Below are 17,984 nucleotides of genomic sequence, written 5' to 3' on the forward strand. Positions count from 1 at the left end.
AGGCACTGACCTAACAATCCCGTCCGAAGGTGAAGGGTGGGGGCGGGGGGGGCACGAAACAGAATCAATGACGTTATAATGAATTCCGTCCAATGGTGATGGGCAGGCAGAAATCCGAACCAGTGAGTTTATTTCTGCCCAACGGTGGTGATGGTGGTGGTGGGCATGAAGCAATCTCTATAATTAAGTGGTAAACAGAAAATGAAAACGTATCAAGATGCAACGAATACCCTGAAGTCAAAGTCAGCTGATCCAGAGAGGGCTTCCCGGAAGAGATGCCTTCGGTAGACAGGGGCCTTGAGCAGCTCGTAGGATCGGATTCCGGGCGAGGGCTTCGGGTCTCTTCCCAGTCTCCTTGCACTTCCGCCACCTTTCAGCCGCGGAGGACCTAGCCCGGGACGGGACCCGGGTCAGTTGCACTTGCCGGGCTTGTTTGGGTCCCAGGAAGAAAGGAGGGACGCCCCGGCGCCGGGCTGTGCCCGGGCGAAAGAAAGCCAAGGCGGCAGCGGCCAATCAGCAGCCAGCGCGTGCGGCCGCGCGCCCCGCGCGCCCCGCGTACGTGCGGCGGCCGGCTCCGCCCCCGTGGGCGGGGCCTGGGAAAGCCGCGGGCAACCGGCCGCGGCTAGGGAGCTGCTGTGCTGCTGGTGCTGCGGAGGCTGCACCAGCGGCGCGGAGGCGGAGGCGGAGGCCGGGGTGCGCGCTTGGCGAACGTGCCCAATCCGCGCGGCTCAGCTGCACCGGTCCTTGCGGCCGCCTGAGCGTCTCGGCCGGTCTCTGCGCTGCCGGGGCGAGGATGCGGCTGTTCCGGTTGCTGCTGAAGCAGCCGGTGCCCAAGCAGATTGAGCGCTACTCGCGCTTCTCGCCGTCGCCGCTCTCCATCAAGCAGTTCCTGGACTTCGGTAAGTGCGGGGCCACGGTCCCCACGACCCCAGGGTGCGGAGGCGCTACCTTCCGGGCCCACCGCTGCGGGTGTCCGCGGCCTCCGGGCAAAGTCCGTGGGAACCACGGGCGGGGCTCCGGGGCCTCTCCCAGAGGCTCGGATTTGGGGGCGCGGAGGGGTAGGGCCTGGCACCCGCACACCCGCCGGGGGCTCACCCCGACACACAGAAACGGTGTCTGAGGAGCATCAACCCGGGCGGCTGGACTTCCCAAACCTGCCGTCGTTAGCTTCCAATCTGCTTGACACAGACCTCCGGGCCATTAAAACTTCGGAGCGGAATGTGGGTGGCTTTTCAATGGTTTTATGTTTAGGTCGTTGGGTTTGTTTTTTGTTTTTTGTGTTTTTTTTTTTTTTTTTTTTTTTTGCGTTGGGTAAGACCTGTTTAGAAACGCCTTGCGGTCGAATAAATTATGCAATGACATTTCGTTCCTTTTCTGCTCTAAGGTGCTCTGAGGCACCACCTAAGGTGGCCGGAGCGGCCGGACTCGAACTGCTGTCTTGGTGGTGTTCTGGTAAAGCAGTTGGAGGCCTGGGCTGCGAATGCCTTAGATGCTGGGGAAGAACTGACGTGTGGGCTCCTGGCGCCAGAGCAGGATCAGGTGTCACACCTTTCGTCGTGCCTCTCCTGCGTCCCCTCGCTTCTCCCCTGTGCGGTGGGCTGGTGGGTAGCTTCCACGAAGTGAGGTGCGAGCACAGAAGACCCTGCCCCCAACCTGCCTGAGGCCTAGCTGAGATGGGAATAGAGTCCACGGCGTTCTGTTAAAACTGGACCGTGTTTCCCCAGAGTGGTGCCGGTGCAAGCACGTAGGGAATACTCACAATTGCTGAATGCGGGGCAGCTGGTTGTGAAACACGTGAAAGTGATAAAACCGAAGTGCGCAGCCAGGTATCGAGTCAGAGCAAGGCATCCTGGAAGGGAAAGAACATGGAGCAGCAGAGATGTTCTAAGCTCTCAAGGGAGAATAACGGGGCAGCTGGTCGTTTAATGAATCTTAGGTAAATGTCAAGAGATGATGTCAGGTGGGCATAAAAACCCAAGTGCAGAGTAGGTAGCACTTTTTGTGGAGAGCCAGAGCACCGTGTGATGTTCACAGTTGGGACAGGACGAGCGGAATTGGTTAGTTGAGACCAAATTAAATGTTAAGAAACCAGTTTGCCAGCAAATGATGAGGGAAATCAGAATTCGGTGATAGGTGAACCTTTGCATCTTAAACTTCTCTCCCAGAAGCTTTTCATTAGTTTTACTTTACCATCTCTGTCACTTGTGAGAAGTTTAGAGGTTTCAGGCAGAGCCCCCGCCCCCTTCAAAGTTTAAAAAGAAAATGTCTCTGTTGCTATAAATAGCACGTTTCCATCCCTAGTATGTGGCTTAGAGAGAGTCTGAAGGTATCCACTTTTCAGTGGGGTAAACTGAGACAGGTTAATTCACAATAAAAGACATAAAAAGAATCTAGAGACTCCTAGTTCCCTCCTTCTACTCTCCCAAGTTGAAGTGATAGCCCTGGTAGCTTGGAGACATTTTGGCTGATTTATTTCTGTAGCAGCTCCTATCTACCACATTAATAGGTGTTCTAGCAAAGATGTTATTTGAGGAGGAAAACCACAGTGGGGGATAGTGTTATTGTGGAAAACCCATGGGACCATTATCTGGAAAGAAATGTTCTAATTCTTGCTGTGCCAGTGACTCAAGAGCCTGCTGGCCTTGGCTGAGGGACTGAATTCACTGGAGTTCATTTTCCTCCTCAAGAACACATGTGGGTTGTATAAGGTCATCTCTAAAGCACAGCTCCGAAACTGTGTGATCCTAATTTCAAAGGAAGAGGGATGAGCTTTTTACAAAGAAATTACCAAATCTTTGGATAGGTATTTCCCATATAAAGCTTCTGACCTATTTGGGGAGTAGTGGAGGGCTACTCTAATCTCGGATAATGAAAGAAGCTTACTAACTGAAATCTTCCTTATAAGGAAGCTCACAGAAGTGCTATATATATATAAGATTGTGGTGGAATTTGCTAGAAACTCAGGCCTCCTTTGTAATGCCCAGAGGTGAATCAGGTGGCAGGCAACCTATCTTTAATGACAACAGTAGACAGTTATCACACAAAGAGGCCATTTCAGCTTCTACCATTCTCTTGGTTCTTCCAGCCCTGGATAGCAGTCTGATTTTGGCAAGTGATGTGGGAGTTTGAGAATTTAGAAGGGGTGTGAGGGTATTTTTAAGGAGAGAAGGCACAAGAGTTAGGAGGCTTTTATGGCCCAGAGTGATTGGAGCACACGGCAGGGGAGGGCCACCTCAAATGCTAAAGGCCCCGGGTGGGGAGCAGTCAGCTTGGGGTGGGGGGACTGTGGCAACCTACCTGCCCCCACCCCATATGTGCTGGCTCCAGAAAGGGAAGCTGATTGGCACCAATTCAATATATTTTAAAAGACGCAGGGCTCAGAACAGATGCTGGACCATGTCGATCCACAGGCTGCCACTTGGTGAACTTCGTGACTTTTCCCCTGGCTGCTTTACAAATGGGACCCGAGTTTTTGACTAGAATACCTGGACTGGAGAGAGGATATACTCGGAATTTCACGTTTAGAGTATTTGTGACAACCACACTGACAAATTGTGGTTTTTATGGGCACAGAAATAGCTTTATTATGCGAATATATCCACACTAGTAAATAAGATGATCTTCCTTGTTTAAGAAGGAAGGCTAAAACTGCATGTTACTGCAGAAGCACTGATTTTATTTGAAAGGAGGATTCCTCAGTCTCAGCGCTCTTGACATTTTTAGGGGTGGGGCAGGTGCGGGCTCTGTCCTGTGCGCTGTGGGCCTCCCAGGCCTCTACTCACTAGATCCAGTAGCACCCACCACTCCCTTCACCCTTGAGTTGTGACAGCCAACATGTTTCCAGACAGCACCATGTCCTGCAGGGGAGCAAAATAAATCAGTCTCTGTTGAAGACCACTGCTATATAAAGCATTTAGAGGCATGGTTTTCATGCCTGGGCCCCATCCCCCAAACTTTACTATAAATGTTATGGGGGGGGGGTATAGAGCATTGGTATTTTGGGTGGTTCTTCAGCATCACCAGGGTTGAGAACCGCCAGTTAAGATGATCTTCTGGATCTGGAGTTGTCCCCCTTTGATCTGTGGGTCTTATTTCTCTATGCCTTTTGAGCTCAGTCTTTACTTAAAACATGGCCTTTCACACACTTAGCAACTGTCACAAGAATAGCAGGTGTTATAAATGGATTATGAGTTTATAATTGCAATAATGCAATTCCAAAGGGTGTGATTAAAAAAAAAAAAAAGGTTCTTTTTGGTCTGAGATTATAGTTACATGGTTCCAGATTCAGAAGGTACAAAACGACATAGAAAAGTCAGCTTCCAACATTCGTCCACTTGCCTCCCCATTTTAACATAACTGGCAACTCGTAATACTTTTGTCTCTACCTTGCTTTTTACTTAATTCCTCAGACGACTTTCCATATCTATAACTGCAGAACTTCCTTTTTCTTTTTATGGCATCTGAGAGTTTGTATGATGTACTATAGTCATTAGCCAGCTCCCCGTTGATGGCTAGCAAGTTGTTTCCAGTCTTTGCTGTGACAACCCATGCTACAGTGAATTATTGCATCCGTCATTTCATGCACGTGTGAGTATTTGTATAGGACAGATTCCTCAAAATGGGATTTCTACATCAAAGGCTATGTGCATTTGAAATTTGGATCACTGGGTCTCCCGCCTTGCAGGCAGACTCTTTACCGTCTGAGCCACCAGGGAAGCCTTGAAATTTGGATAAATATTGTTAAATTGCCTTCCATATCAAGGTTGTCTCTTTATCCTCTCACTGGAAGTTTCTGCGAGTACCTGTCTTGCTACAGTTCTACCACATGGTTGTCAAACTTTTGATAAGTGAAGAAGGGTATCTCGATAGAATTATTTTCTGTTTGAGTAAAGAAAACTTTTAAATTGAAGAGTAGTTGATTTATAAGATTAGTTTCAGGTGTACAGCGTAATGATTCAGTATTTTTTATTGAGTCAAACATTAGCTTTTTATTACGGAAAATTTTAAGCATACACAGAACTAGAGAGAATAGTATGATGAATTCCTGGGTTCATTATATTATCTCCATGTGCTGTTTGGCTCTGGGTGTTGTGTGTATGTGCAGTCTGTTAGATTTTCTTGTCAGTGTCATGCTTGTTTCAGGAGAAATTGTTTTTCTGCCCTAAGATCATAGTTTATCCTTTGAACTATCTGTTCTTTAAAGATTTGGTAGAATCTACCTACAGAACCTTTTAAACCTAGTGTGTCTTGGGAACTATTGCTCTTTGACAGGTTTCTCTAGCCTGTGGTATTGATCTGTATAGATTTTATGTCTCTGCTAGAGTCCATTTTGATTTATTTCTCTAGAAAATTATCCTAGTCATCAAGGTTTTAAAGTCAGTTTGCATAGCTGAGATAGTAGTCTCTTAGTCTTAATTTTCTCTGTGGCTGTTCCCCTTTTATTCCTTCTATATACCCTCCCCCCTCTTTCTTGATGAGATTAGTTGTTGATTTATATGATTGGATTCAGTTCTTAGCTTTATGACTTTTGTTTCCTAGTTCATTAATGTCTACTTTGGGTTTATTAATCCCCCCTGATCTGCTCAGTGTTGTTATTTTTTTCTTTTTGAATGGTAAAATTCATTTCTTTGTTATTTATTTCAGTATTTAAGGTGACAAGCATTCCTCTGAACACTGCTTTAGCAGCTGATATGTATAGTATTTGATCCTGTTTCCCCGCAGCTCTTCTTCATCTTCATTTTCTTAAGTTAACTAAGAGTTATTAAATTTCCAGTGTAAACGTACCCTGTATTCTCATTTTGTTGATGTGTAGTTTTGTTGCATTGTGATCAGAGAATGCTATCTGAATCATTATTTCTTTAATTTCTTGATTTTTGTTTTGTAGTCCAGTCAGGGCTCATTTCTTGTCATTGTTCCTTGGGAAGCAAAAATAAGGTTGTGTTCTCTTCTCGGGTTACAGGGTCTGATATATCAAATCTGCTGTATTATGTTATTTGAATTTTCTATAACCTTTGTTTTTTTTAATTTACTGGGCCTGTCATGGGCTAAGAGAGGTTCGAGTCTCCTAGTAATACGATTCTGTTTCTCCACACATTGCCTATGATTTTTGCTTTGTGCCTGTTAATGTTACATTTGCCACATAGATAGCCTTAACTGTCATTGCGAGATACACCCTTTAGGATACAGAGTGCTATGCTTTTACTAGTTCAGTGCTTTTTGGTCTTAAATATGCAACCTTATTTGACATTGAGATCTGGAGCCCTTTTTTCCTTGTTTTAATTTTCCCGAAACTTTCTGAATTACTTTGTTTTAAATATTGTCTTGAAAACTTAAAGTTGGGTTTTGCTTTGTGAGCCAGACCATTTCTTTATGTGGCTAAGTTCAACCAGTTTGTATTAGTTGATATGACGGATCTATTATCTGTAATGATAAACATCTATAATTTCCTTGCATTTTCTGTCTTTAATCCTTTAATTTTATACTGTGTTATACATTTTGCTTTGGTTTTTTTATGTTTCTTTTGGTAATTAGGTTTGAATTTTTGATTCCAGGGATTATCTTTCTTTGTATTTCGACCTTTTTTGTCCAGTTTTATCACCACTAGCCACTTGAACCTATTGAGCTCTTGAAATGTGGCTGATGTGATTAAAACTGGGAAACTGAGTTGATTTAATTAAAGTTTAAACTTGATTCAGTTAATTGGAAAACTTTTAAGTATGTTTAGAACAGTTTAAATATGTGAATCTACCTGAACTGTAAATTTGATGAAATCTAATTGTAGGCCAATTATTTCTGATAGAAATTTAGCCTGTGAATTGAGATCTAAGTATAAGGTGAAGTCGCTCAGTCATGTCCGACTCTTTGCGACCCCATGGATTGCAGCCTAAGAGGCTCCTCTGTCCATGGGATTTTCCAGGCGAGAATACTGGAGTGGGTTGCCATTTCATTCTCCAGGAGATCTTCCTGACCCGGGGATCAAACCCGGGTCTCCCGAGTTGTAGGCAGACGCTTTACCATCTGAGCCACCAGGGAAGTATAAGGTATTGGATTTCAAAGACAATATAAAAATAGTGAAATATCTCAATATACTTTTGTATTGATTCCATGTTGAAATGGTAATTTTGGGAGCATTTGCATTAAACAAAGCATCAAAAATCTCACCTGTTTCTTTTTATGTGAAGTTTAAAATGACGTGTGGCTCACGTATTTCTATTGGACAATAAGGCTTCAGACTGTATGTATTCCTTATTAAGAGTAATAGAAATATTACATTTTAATGTTCAGAATAAACATTTATTGATTTTATATCTCAGTACAACTTTTACTCTCTTTTCCCCCTATAAATCTGGTACTCTCAGGAATTTTGGACCAATTAACTGTCTTTAAATGGCAGTTCATGTTATGGTGGTTCTTTGTGATATTTGCAAAAGCCCGAGGTCTTCCTATTAAGTGGTTGTTATGAGTTAAAAGTTCTCTTAGTGGTGTAAGAAAAGGAGAACTTGGACTGTGCAACATAACTTAAAGGTAGAACCTTCTGGATCTCAAATGTGTTCATAGGAAATGATTCACATTTTCACCTGGACATGCTTTTCATCTTTCAGCTTTACCCTGTCCTCTTCTGGTTCCTTCATTAATCACTCTGATCCTCTCTCTACAGACCATCTGTTTTATTTTCCAGTTCCTTTGCCCTTGTCTTTTGCACAGCCACACTTGTGTTAAAGATATTTGCTTCTGTTACTTGATTTTACTCTAAACTGTCTCTCTGTGGAGGGTGGGCACTCACCTCTTCTCCATAACCTCTCTCAACCTCAGCTGTTTGTTTTCTACCCTGAGTGGGCGCTCAGTAGGTGGTGATTATTGACTCCATCTAAAGGTTATTAAACATCATGTCGCTTTAATTTAGTCAGTGGTTATATAAGTGCAAACTTCTAAGGTCCCCATGTTTAAATATAGCGTCTCTGAAATCCGCCAGAAGAGAGGTTGTCTGACAACTCTGCCTTTTCACAGAAAAGATTTCTACCATAATTAACACTGGTTCTGCGAACTTTGGAGCCTTCAGCTATTAGGAGGCAGCAGCCAGTTTCCCTGTTGGACTCTTTTTGAGGTTCAAAAGCCCAGCTACCTTCTCTTTCCCTTGAGAAGGTATTTTAAGGTTCCAGTGCCCACTGAAAAGTTGACTTTGCTTCCAAATGACTGCTCTTTGAAAAGCCTTGGGTTTGTAAAGTCATACTTCTTAAAGCCTGATTACTACTGGGGAGGAGAATGGATTTGTCTCTGGTTTTCTGTCAGCAGTCAGGCTATTCTGCTCTAAGGCGCTGCCAAGAATTCGACTCACCTGTTTAGAGACGAAAGCCAGTGATTCAGAATTGAAAGGGGACAAGAACAATTCCATTTCGGGGACAGATATCTAATGTGGCTTAATGCATGTTGCTGCTACTGCTAAGTCACTTCAGTCGTGTCCGACTCTGTGCGACCCCATAGACGTCATGGGGTCAGTATTTAAATTTAAAGGACAAATTGACCTTTTGGGCCCTAAAGATCTGATATGACTGGATTTCAACATGGTTTATGAGACTCTGAGCACTTCAGGTGTAGTTCCGGCTCTGATTGTTGTCTTGGCAGTTAGGTATGCTTCCGAAGGGGGGGACAGGTCACAATACCGACCTACGGATGACTGAGTGGTTTCCTCCCATTAAACCTCGGGAAATTGATCGGGTTGTTGGCAAGATTTGGGAAACCTTGGTCTTATTACTGGATGGAGGCAGAAAATACCACCATTTTTCCTTTTCATTTTGTGTGCGTTCTGTTAACTGATATTTTGCTTCCATGATTATCTGATTCCAGAATTGGGCAAATCCTTTTTTTTTTTTCCCCTTGGAATGCTATAGTCTTAAGGGCCAGCTACCTGTTTTTGTCTTACAGTTAATAGACTTCATTTTTAAGAGTAGTTTTAGGTTCACAGCAAAATGGGCAGAAAGTAGAGGGAACTCCCATACCCACCTCCAAAAATAAAATGTCCTCACCATCAACATCCGGCATCAGTGTGGGCCGTTTTTTACAACTGATGAACCAACACTGATCCATCATTATCCCCCAAAGTCCATAGTTCCCATTAGGGTTTGGTCTTTATGTTGTGCATGCTCTAGGTTTTGGCAACACCTATTTTTGTAAATAAAGCTTTATTGGACCACAGCCATGTCCATTCATTACATAGCATATGTGGCTTCTGAACCTCTGCAGCAGCACAGTTGAGTAGTTGCCATGGAGACTGGCCCACAAAGCCAAACTGTTTACCTTCTGGCCCTAACCTCTAAGTTTGGCTCCCTGTTAAAGAAGTGTGCTGTGATTGCTCTTATTTTGCATTTATTTTTATTTATTTATTTATTTTTGTTGTTCTTGTTTAAGCTCTGTTTGCCCTGCTTGCTGCTACTGCTGCTGCTAAGTCGATTCAGTCTTGGCTATCTGGAGGGTGACTTTGGGATAGCTAAGGTTCATCCAGGTGATCGGTGGCTTAGCTCTAGGATCTGTGCCCCTGTGTGGAATTACCACGTGAAAGACTTCGAGGGATTGTATAGCTTTAATCTATAGGGCTGTCCCCAGAGTTGAAGTGTACTGGTTTCTCTGCAGCCCTCCCAAAATGAGGTTTTATGACTTTGTGTAATAGGTAACGTAGAAGCTAAAAGTTTTGTTTTTTTTCCCTTGTGGGTTTATTTTGTTCATTTTGATGTGTGTAAAGTGCCCTTGACCATTTATTCACCGGGCTCTGGTTCAATTCAGTCGCTCAGCTGTGGCCAACTCTTTGCAACCCCATGGACTGCAGCATGCCAGGCCTCCCTGTCCATCACCAACTCCCGGATTTTACTCAAACTCATGTTCATTGAATCGGTGATGCCATCCAACCATCACATCCTCTGTCATCCCCTTCTCTTGCCATCAATCTTTCCCAGCATCCCGGTCTTTTCAAATGAGTCAGTTCTTCACATCAGGTGGCCAAAGTATTGGAGTTTCAGCTTCAGCATCAGTCCTTCCAATGAATATTAGGACTGATTTCCTTTAGGATGGACTGGTTGGATCTCCTTGCAGTCCAAGGGACTCTCAAGAGTCTTCTCCAACACCACAATTCAAAAGCATCAGTTCTTTGGCACTCAGCTTTCTTTATAGTCCAACTCTCACATCCATATATGACTCCTGGAGAAACCATAGCTTTGACTAGACGGACCTTTGTTGGCAAAGTAATGTTTCTGCTTGTTAATATGCTGTCTAGGTTAGTCATAACTTTTCTTCCAAGGAGCAAGCATCTTTTAACTTGATGGCTGCAGTCACCATCTGCAGTGATTTTGGAGCCCAGAAAAAAAAAAAGTCTGTCCGGGCTCTGGAGTTTTAATCATTTGTGTGAACTCCCTGTGTCTACTTTGCACAGTAAGCTATTGTTCTGTGTAACTATTGTTTCCTATTGTGCTCTCTTCTTTAATAAAATAACTATCAAAGTATACAATTAAAGGCTTGTGAGAAGAATATCATCTCTAATTCTTTATTCATTTTTTGTGCCGTAGGCTTACAGCTTTTGCCCATCTATTTACATATGTTGACAATGAATATGTTTCCTTTTTATTTAGTGCACAGTCTGAGTTTTAATATACTCAATCATTTACAATGCTTTTATCATGGTCAGATTTATCACCTAGAGCAGTATGTAAATTGTTACTAAATCCCTCTGGAATTCATTGCCCTCTCTGCTGGGATGTTTGCAGTCAACTCTCTTACTCAGTTCTGCTGTTCATTTGCACAGCAGCAATGATCAAGACCCTGTATCTTTCTCTCTCGTTGCTGTTTTGTCACAGAGTAGAATATTTATAAATTCTCTCCAAAAGGAGAACTTGCTGATTTCAGCTAAATATCATATGCTAACTTTTGCCTTGTAATTTCTGGTAAAATTTGGTGATGGCAGCTCCTTGTCTATTACTTGAGATTCTTGCTGTTCTTGCCCACTTAATTCTTTTTGGTAAATTAGCTAACTTAGAGAAAATGTGTTAAGGGAACTATAATGGGTACCTGGGAACTATGAATGGGTATCTGGCTTCATTGAAGCTAGCCTGAAAGCATCTTCAGGGAGCCCGTTTCACCATATTTGTGGCAGAGCTGGGTTTGATTTCCTTCATATCCCTTGAGGATACCTCCTTTCCCAGTCAGTGTCTCATCCTGTCGGAGATGATTCTTTCTGCTATAATAAATAGCACAAAAACTACAGTAAGCTATTTGTCATCTGTTACACAGGTTGATGTTTATATTCCTTGTGATTGAATATTTGGGGTTCTAACTCGGTAGATTATTTCCCTAAGCATCACCCAAGTAGTTGGGACTTTTTCGTTTTTAGACTTGACCTCTGATTCCACTCCATCATTTGGGTCGTGTCACTGTTTCTTTCTTACTAGGGCATGGAGGTCAGTGTAGTTGTCAGGTCAGTTGTCACTCTTGGGAATAAATCACTATGTATCTCTTTTAACATTTTCTCAAGGCGTGAAGTTAAGTATCCCAAGAGCTATGTAACATGCACATCTTTTCCCAGCGAATTACTACATTTTCGTTGACCAGAGCAGACTCAGGGTTTACCCGACCCTACCTTGGATCTGTCCTAGAAGAGTACAGTGTTTGGTTTCCTCAAGCTTGGTAGCAGATATTCCTTAATACGTGACTGTGCACTTTGTATAGATTTGGTTAATTTTTCCTCTTGCTTCTGAGGTGAAGTAAAAAGCATTAAGCAGAAAGTTTTGCTGTATTAACATTCCTGTATCGGTCCTGTCATGTGCTCCAGTGTGCTCAGTTTCCTAGGAGGCTGAAACAAAACTCAAACAGGAAAATAGAGACTAAAAATAGATGGGTCAGTGAAAAAGTTGGGGATGCTCAGCCACTGTCTTAGCCTGAGGAGGTCTTTGGTTTATCCTGCTGTTGAATTTTCTGTGATTAGATACTGGTCAGTGAATCTCAGCCCTGAGCACTCCTGAGAATTATCTGGGGAACTCCTAAAACCAGTGCCCTCTGCCTGCCCCCCTCCCCACCACCAAAAAAAACCCTGTAGACGCCAATAAATTAGTCTCTGAGAGTAGGATCTAGGTGCTGGTATTTTTTACTTACTGGTGACTATAATGTGCTTCCAGTGTTAAGAACTGTGTTAGATCTGTTAAAATTTTTGCCCAAGAGCTCTGAAACACTAAGCGATAAAGTCTTTGAGTGCTGAAGGTTAACACTTAAGATGTTTAGGAGTCCATCAACTTTTGTTTTTTTTTTGACTGTGCCATGCGACTTGTGGGATCTTAGTTCCCGGACATTGAACCTGGGCCCTGGCAGTGAAAGCACCGAGTCCTAGCCATCGAACCACCAGGGAATTCCCAGGAGTCCGTCAGCATTTGTCAAGCTTTCTGAATTCAGAATGAAGTGGAAACTGAGAAGCGTTGCGGAATCGTTGAGGCATTGTTGCTGCCTTTGAAGGGCTTCTAAATGAATGAGAAGTTGGGACAAATACGTCAGTATATATCAGCTAGCCAGAATGTTTGCATCCCATGAGTTTGTGGCATGCTTTCTCTACCTCTCCCTTGGAGGTTTGTGTAATAGAGGTGGTTTCTGGGTATACGTGAAGTGTTAACCCAGGTGTCCTTTTTTTTTTTTAAAGATTATTTTATTTTTTGACTTCGGCGGGTCTTTGTTGCTTTGCGTAGGCTTTTCTCTAGTTGTGGGGGCAACTCTCTGTTGTGTGTGTGGGCTTCTCATTGCAGTGGCTTCTCTTGTTGTGGAGCACAGGCTCTAGGTACATGGGCTTCAGTAGTTGTGGCTCCTGGGCTCTAGAGTGCAGGCTCAGTAGATGTGGCAACGGTCTTAGTTCCTCTGTGGTATGTGGGATCTTTCCGGACCAGGGATTGAACCCGTATCCCTTGCATTGCAAGGTGGATTCTTAACCACTGGACCACTAGGGAAGCCCCTAACCCAATTGTCCTTTATCCAAAGCATCGTTGGAGGCTTTGTTTCTTTGTGTGTGTGTGTGTGTGTGTTTGTGGAAAACAAATGTAAATATATGTATGTACTCTTTTTCTTGATTTCTAGCTCTTTTTCTTGGCTACTCACTCCTAGCAATGCTCTCTCCAGAGTTGTCCCAGATTGTACATTAGGCAAGGTTGGTGCAGGATAAATAATTGCAAGGTGTCTAAATGAAAATCTTATCCCCATAGATTGATTCAGTGGGCGCTTGAGCTTAGAGATCCCCTGTCCAACCTCCCCAGTTTTACACACAAGAAAGGCAGTGTACCAGGTAATGAAGAGGCTGCCCACAGCGCCAGCTCCTTGACCTAACATCTTGGCTACCTCTTCCAGAGGGAGCCAGAAATTATTCTTTCTAGGAGGCGAAGGGAACTTCCCTTTGCATACCACTTTTGACCAGACACAGTAGTAGACAGATGGAGCTCAATTCCATCCAGGTGAAATAGATGTTTCCCTCTCTTGAAGGAGGACACTGGAGCGTAGATGATTTAAGTATCTTACCTAAGCAAAATTAGGAGCAAAACCACAGTTAAAATTCAGGTAGATTGAGCTTTTAAACGTACACTTTTTTTCTTTCAATATAACATACCATTTTTTCCTACCTAATGTACTGTTAAACCCCAGTGCAGTTCTTTCTAGCAAACAGTCTCTATTAGTAATGCTGGGGTTTTGTCTAAATTTGTTCTGTTAAACAATCAGGAAATTGCATAATCTCATGTTTGTCTAGTGTTATCACTTTGGAGCCATCAGATTGCTACCTCCTTCACTTACTTACACTTCATTTACTTTATTTACTTATTCGAAGGACCCACCCTTGTTAGTGTGCCTGTTGTCTCTCTCTGGAAATACCATAACTGGTCTGTGTGGACTTGTACTCAAAGCTTGATTTCCATTGCCTACCATGTGTGTGAGCTTGGACAAATCATTTAATCCCACTACATACACTTCAGTGTCCTTTTCTACAAAATGGAAATGATAGCATTGAACCATAGGCCTGTTGCACCCGTGAACTTGAAAAAATGCCCCACAGCTCATGGCTCATGGTTGGTGCTCAGTAGATGTTGGCCGTGCTTTTGTTGTGGGAAGTTAGTGACACAGTGTTTCCTGGATGAAACCAGCTTCCTGCAAAGGGAGCTCTTGACCTCGAATGTTAATTATCTTCAAGTTTGTTGGCTGAAGGTCCCAGCTCTGTAAACTAATCATTTTCCAAGAAACATAGTGCTTTTAGCGTGACTGGCTTTGAAGCTTCTTCATTCACTGAAATGGTTAACTTAAGGTTTTGCCTCAGTTAACCTCGATGATGAGTACATTGTGACCTTGACTTAACTGTTCCTGCTTCCATGACAACAAGACATTCCTTAACTCACCATCCACTGTTAGGACTAGATCCTAACCACACCCCCCCCCCACCCTCCCGCTTCTGGAATTAAAATGACGTGAATCTGGGTGGTGACTTTGGCTGTGATTGTTGCTCACATACTCCAGCCACTCTATTTGGGAAGTCATTCTCAAAATGTCCCTCTGGCCCGACACACCATACTGCCACTTTATTATCACCTTCCTGTCTACCTTCTGGCTCTTCCTCCCCTAACTATAAAGATTGGAATACTCCCAGGCAGATATAGAGAATGAAGTGATCATCTATTAAAGGAATTTACCATTACCAGCAAATGTTATCTTGAACCCCTGAATTTTATTTGCTATTGTAAGTTAATACTGAAACTTACTAGGTATTTTAATTTTCAGTGTTCATCAGGAAATAGTAAACACCTGCAATGTGCCAGGTATTATGCTGAGGAATCCTGAGATCCACGGGACATAGAACTGAATGACGAGGGCTGATGGGAGAGGGATTGCCCAAGCCAAGGGCAGAAATTGTGGCCCTGTGGTGAAATGTACTTATAATTTGGTTTGACCTTATGGCATAGAGAGGGGCAGGTTTCTCACTAATCTGTTCGTGTGTTTGTGTGTGTGCACTCAGTCTCAGTCGTGTCCAACTCTTTGCGACCCTATAGACTGTAGCCCATCAGGCTCCTCTGTCCATGGAATTCTCCAGGCAAGAGTGGGTTACCATTCCCTTCTCCAGGGGAATCTTCCCGACCCTGGGATCAAACCTGCATCTTCTGCATTGGCAGGCAGATTCTTTACCACTGAGCCACCTGGGAAGTTCAAGGACACATGTATTTTAAGAGCCAACAAACAAGATCTCTAGAGAGAGAGGATCAAGGTGCTAGTTGATGTCACTCACTTTCCCTCAGCCAAACACAGATCTCCTTCAGGGAAGGATCCAGTAACCCTCACCTACCTTAATTGAGAACCTCGTCACAATCACCCTGCACCCTCTTGTCTTACAAGAGCATCAAAAACATTTCATGAAGGTAGTATGGGCCTCAGACCCCATTAGGAAGATCCGCATACAGTAGCATGTTCTGTTTGAGATTTTTTTTTTAGAATACAATAGCTCTGGTAGGGTTTTTGTTTTTTTTTTAAGTAGAATGGCTCTAATTATAGAAAGACCTTTTTCAGACGACTGCTTTTTTCCTTAAAAACTTTTTTTCATTTTTAAATTGAAGTATAGTTGATTTATAATGTTGTGTTAATTCCTGCTGTACAGAAAAGTGATTCAATTATATATGTATGTATACACACATATATACACACACATTTTTCATATTCTTTTCCATTACGGTTTATCACAGGACATTGAATGTAGTTCCCTAAGCTACACAGTAGGATCTTATTGTTTGCATGAGTGCTCAGTCATGTCCGACTCTTTGCTACCCCATGGACTGTAGTCTGCCAGGCTCCTCCATAGAGGACAGACTGTAGTCTGTCCATAGAATTTTCCAGGCAAGAATACTGGAGTGGGTTGCCATTTCCTTCTTCCAGGGGATTTTCCCGACCCAGGGATCAAACCCACGTGTCCTGCATTGGCAGGCGGATTCTTCACCACTGTGCCACCTGGAAAGCCTCCATTCTATGTATAAAAGGTTGTATCTGCTAACCCCAACCTCTCACTTCATCCCTTCCCCAACCCCCTCCCCCTTGGTAAACACCAATCTGTTGTCTATGTGAGTCTGTTTCTACTTCATAGATGGGTTAATTTGTGTCATATTTCAGATTCCACATATAAGTCATATCAGATGATATTTATCTTTCTGATTTAATTCACTTGGTATGATAATCTCTAGTTGCATTCATGTTGCAGCAAATGGCATTATTTCATTCTTTTATGGCTGAGTAGCATTCCATTGTATATGTGTATTACATCTTAGTTATCCTTTCATATTTCAGTGGACATTTAGGATGTTTCCATGTCTTGGCTATTGTGAATAGTGCTACTATGAACATAGGGATGCATGTATCTTTTTGATTTATAGTTTTGTTTGGATTGCTAGATCATATGCTAATTTTATTTTTAGTTTTCTGAGGAATCTCTGCACTATTTTCCATTGTGGCTGCACCAGCTTATATGCCCACCAACAGTGTAGGAGGGTTCCCTTTTCTCCACATTCTGCCCAGCGTTTGTTATTTGTAGACTTTTTAATAATAGCCATTCTGACCCATGTGAGGTGGTACCTTATTGTAGTTTTGATTTGCGTTTTTCTAATAATTAACGATACTGAGCATCTTTTCATGTGTCTGTTGGCCATCTGTATGTCTTCTTTGGAGAAATGTCTGTTTCAGTCTTCTGCCCATTCTTGGATAGGGTTGTTTGGTTTTTTTTGTTGTTCAGTTTTAAAAACTCCTTTTAATGACTGTGTATTTCCCCATGTAAATATGCAATATTGTAATTTATTTGACTGTTCCCTTATTATTGGATAATTAGGTTATTCACAGTGTCTCTCCCAAACCAAAATTTTTATTTCGAAAATTTCAGACCTTAGAAAAAATGATAACAATACAGTTAACACCTGTGTCTAGCACCTAGATTTATCAGCCACTTTACATATTTGCTTTTCAATCTCTTTACCCTTCTATCCATCCTACTCCTATGTTTCTTTCCTCTCCATAAACACCTTTTTGGCCAAACCACTTTGATAGTAAGTTGCAGGTGTAATGACTACCTCTAGATACTTACATATTAGGTTGGTGCCAAAGTAATTGTGGTTTTGCATTGTTGAACTTTGCCATTTGATATTGGAATGCATTCTTAAATAAATGTGGTTATGTTATACATCATTTTAATGTTCATTTCTCGATTTGTTTTTTTGCTAATGACATTACTTGCTGTGTATTTTATATGTATTTTAGACTGTGGAAGTGATTGATGTTAGACAAAAAGCAAATTCGACCACTTTTTTTTTTTAACATTTTATTGAGGTATCATTGACTTACAGTGTTTCAGGTGCACAGCAAGGTGATTCAGTTATACATATACACATTTATTATTTTTGAAATTATTTTCCATTATAGGTTATTAAAAGACATTGACTGTAGTTCCCTGTGCTATACAGTAAACCTTTATTGCTTGTTCAAGCAATTTTCTTATTTGAGTTCAAAATGGGTCGTAAAGCAACAGAGATAGCTTGCAACATCAACAATGCATTTGGCCCAGGAACTGCTAATGAACATACAGTGCGATGGTGGTTCAAGAAGTTTTGCAAAGGAGATGAGAGCCTTGAAGATGAGGAGCGTAGTGACTGGCCATTGGAAGTTGACAACGACCAATTGAGATCCATCATTGAAGCTTATCCTCTTACACCTATGTGAGAAGTTGCCAAAGAACTCAACATCAACCATTCTGTGGTCGTTTGACATTTAAAGCAAATTGGAAAAGTGGAAAAGCTTGATCAGTGGGTGCCTCGTGAGCTGACCACAAATAAAAATATTGTCGTTTTGAAGTATTGTCTTATCTTAACTTACTCTATGCAACAGTGAACTATTTCTCAATCAGATTGTGACGTGTGATGAAAAGTGGATTTTATACTACAACTGGCCGTGACCAACTCAGT

The 17,984-nt window shown here is 42.5% G+C and overlaps 1 protein-coding gene across 13 annotated transcripts in view; it reads left to right on the forward strand.

Annotated features, from left to right (window-relative positions):
* Nucleotides 1-604: 604 nt before the first annotated feature.
* PDK3 (pyruvate dehydrogenase kinase 3) overlaps nucleotides 605-17,984 on the forward strand; it is a 123,015-nt gene continuing 105,635 nt past the window's right edge. For 12 of the 13 annotated variants that reach the window (XM_086389378.1, XM_086389380.1, XM_086389377.1 and 9 more), the window contains exon 1: nucleotides 605-899. In XM_086389378.1, coding sequence (XP_086245504.1) covers nucleotides 794-899 — 106 coding nt within the window. In that variant the 5' untranslated portion in view covers nucleotides 605-793. Of the gene's footprint in view, nucleotides 900-1,800; nucleotides 1,937-17,984 lie in introns of those variants that run through there. The other variant, XM_086389387.1, reaches the window with a different exon arrangement.

Source organism: Bos grunniens, chromosome X, assembly GCF_055505025.1.
Source record: "Bos grunniens cultivar Pamir isolate PY7600 chromosome X, Bosgru_T2T1.0, whole genome shotgun sequence".
In the NCBI taxonomy this organism is placed as follows: Eukaryota; Metazoa; Chordata; class Mammalia; order Artiodactyla; family Bovidae; genus Bos; species Bos grunniens.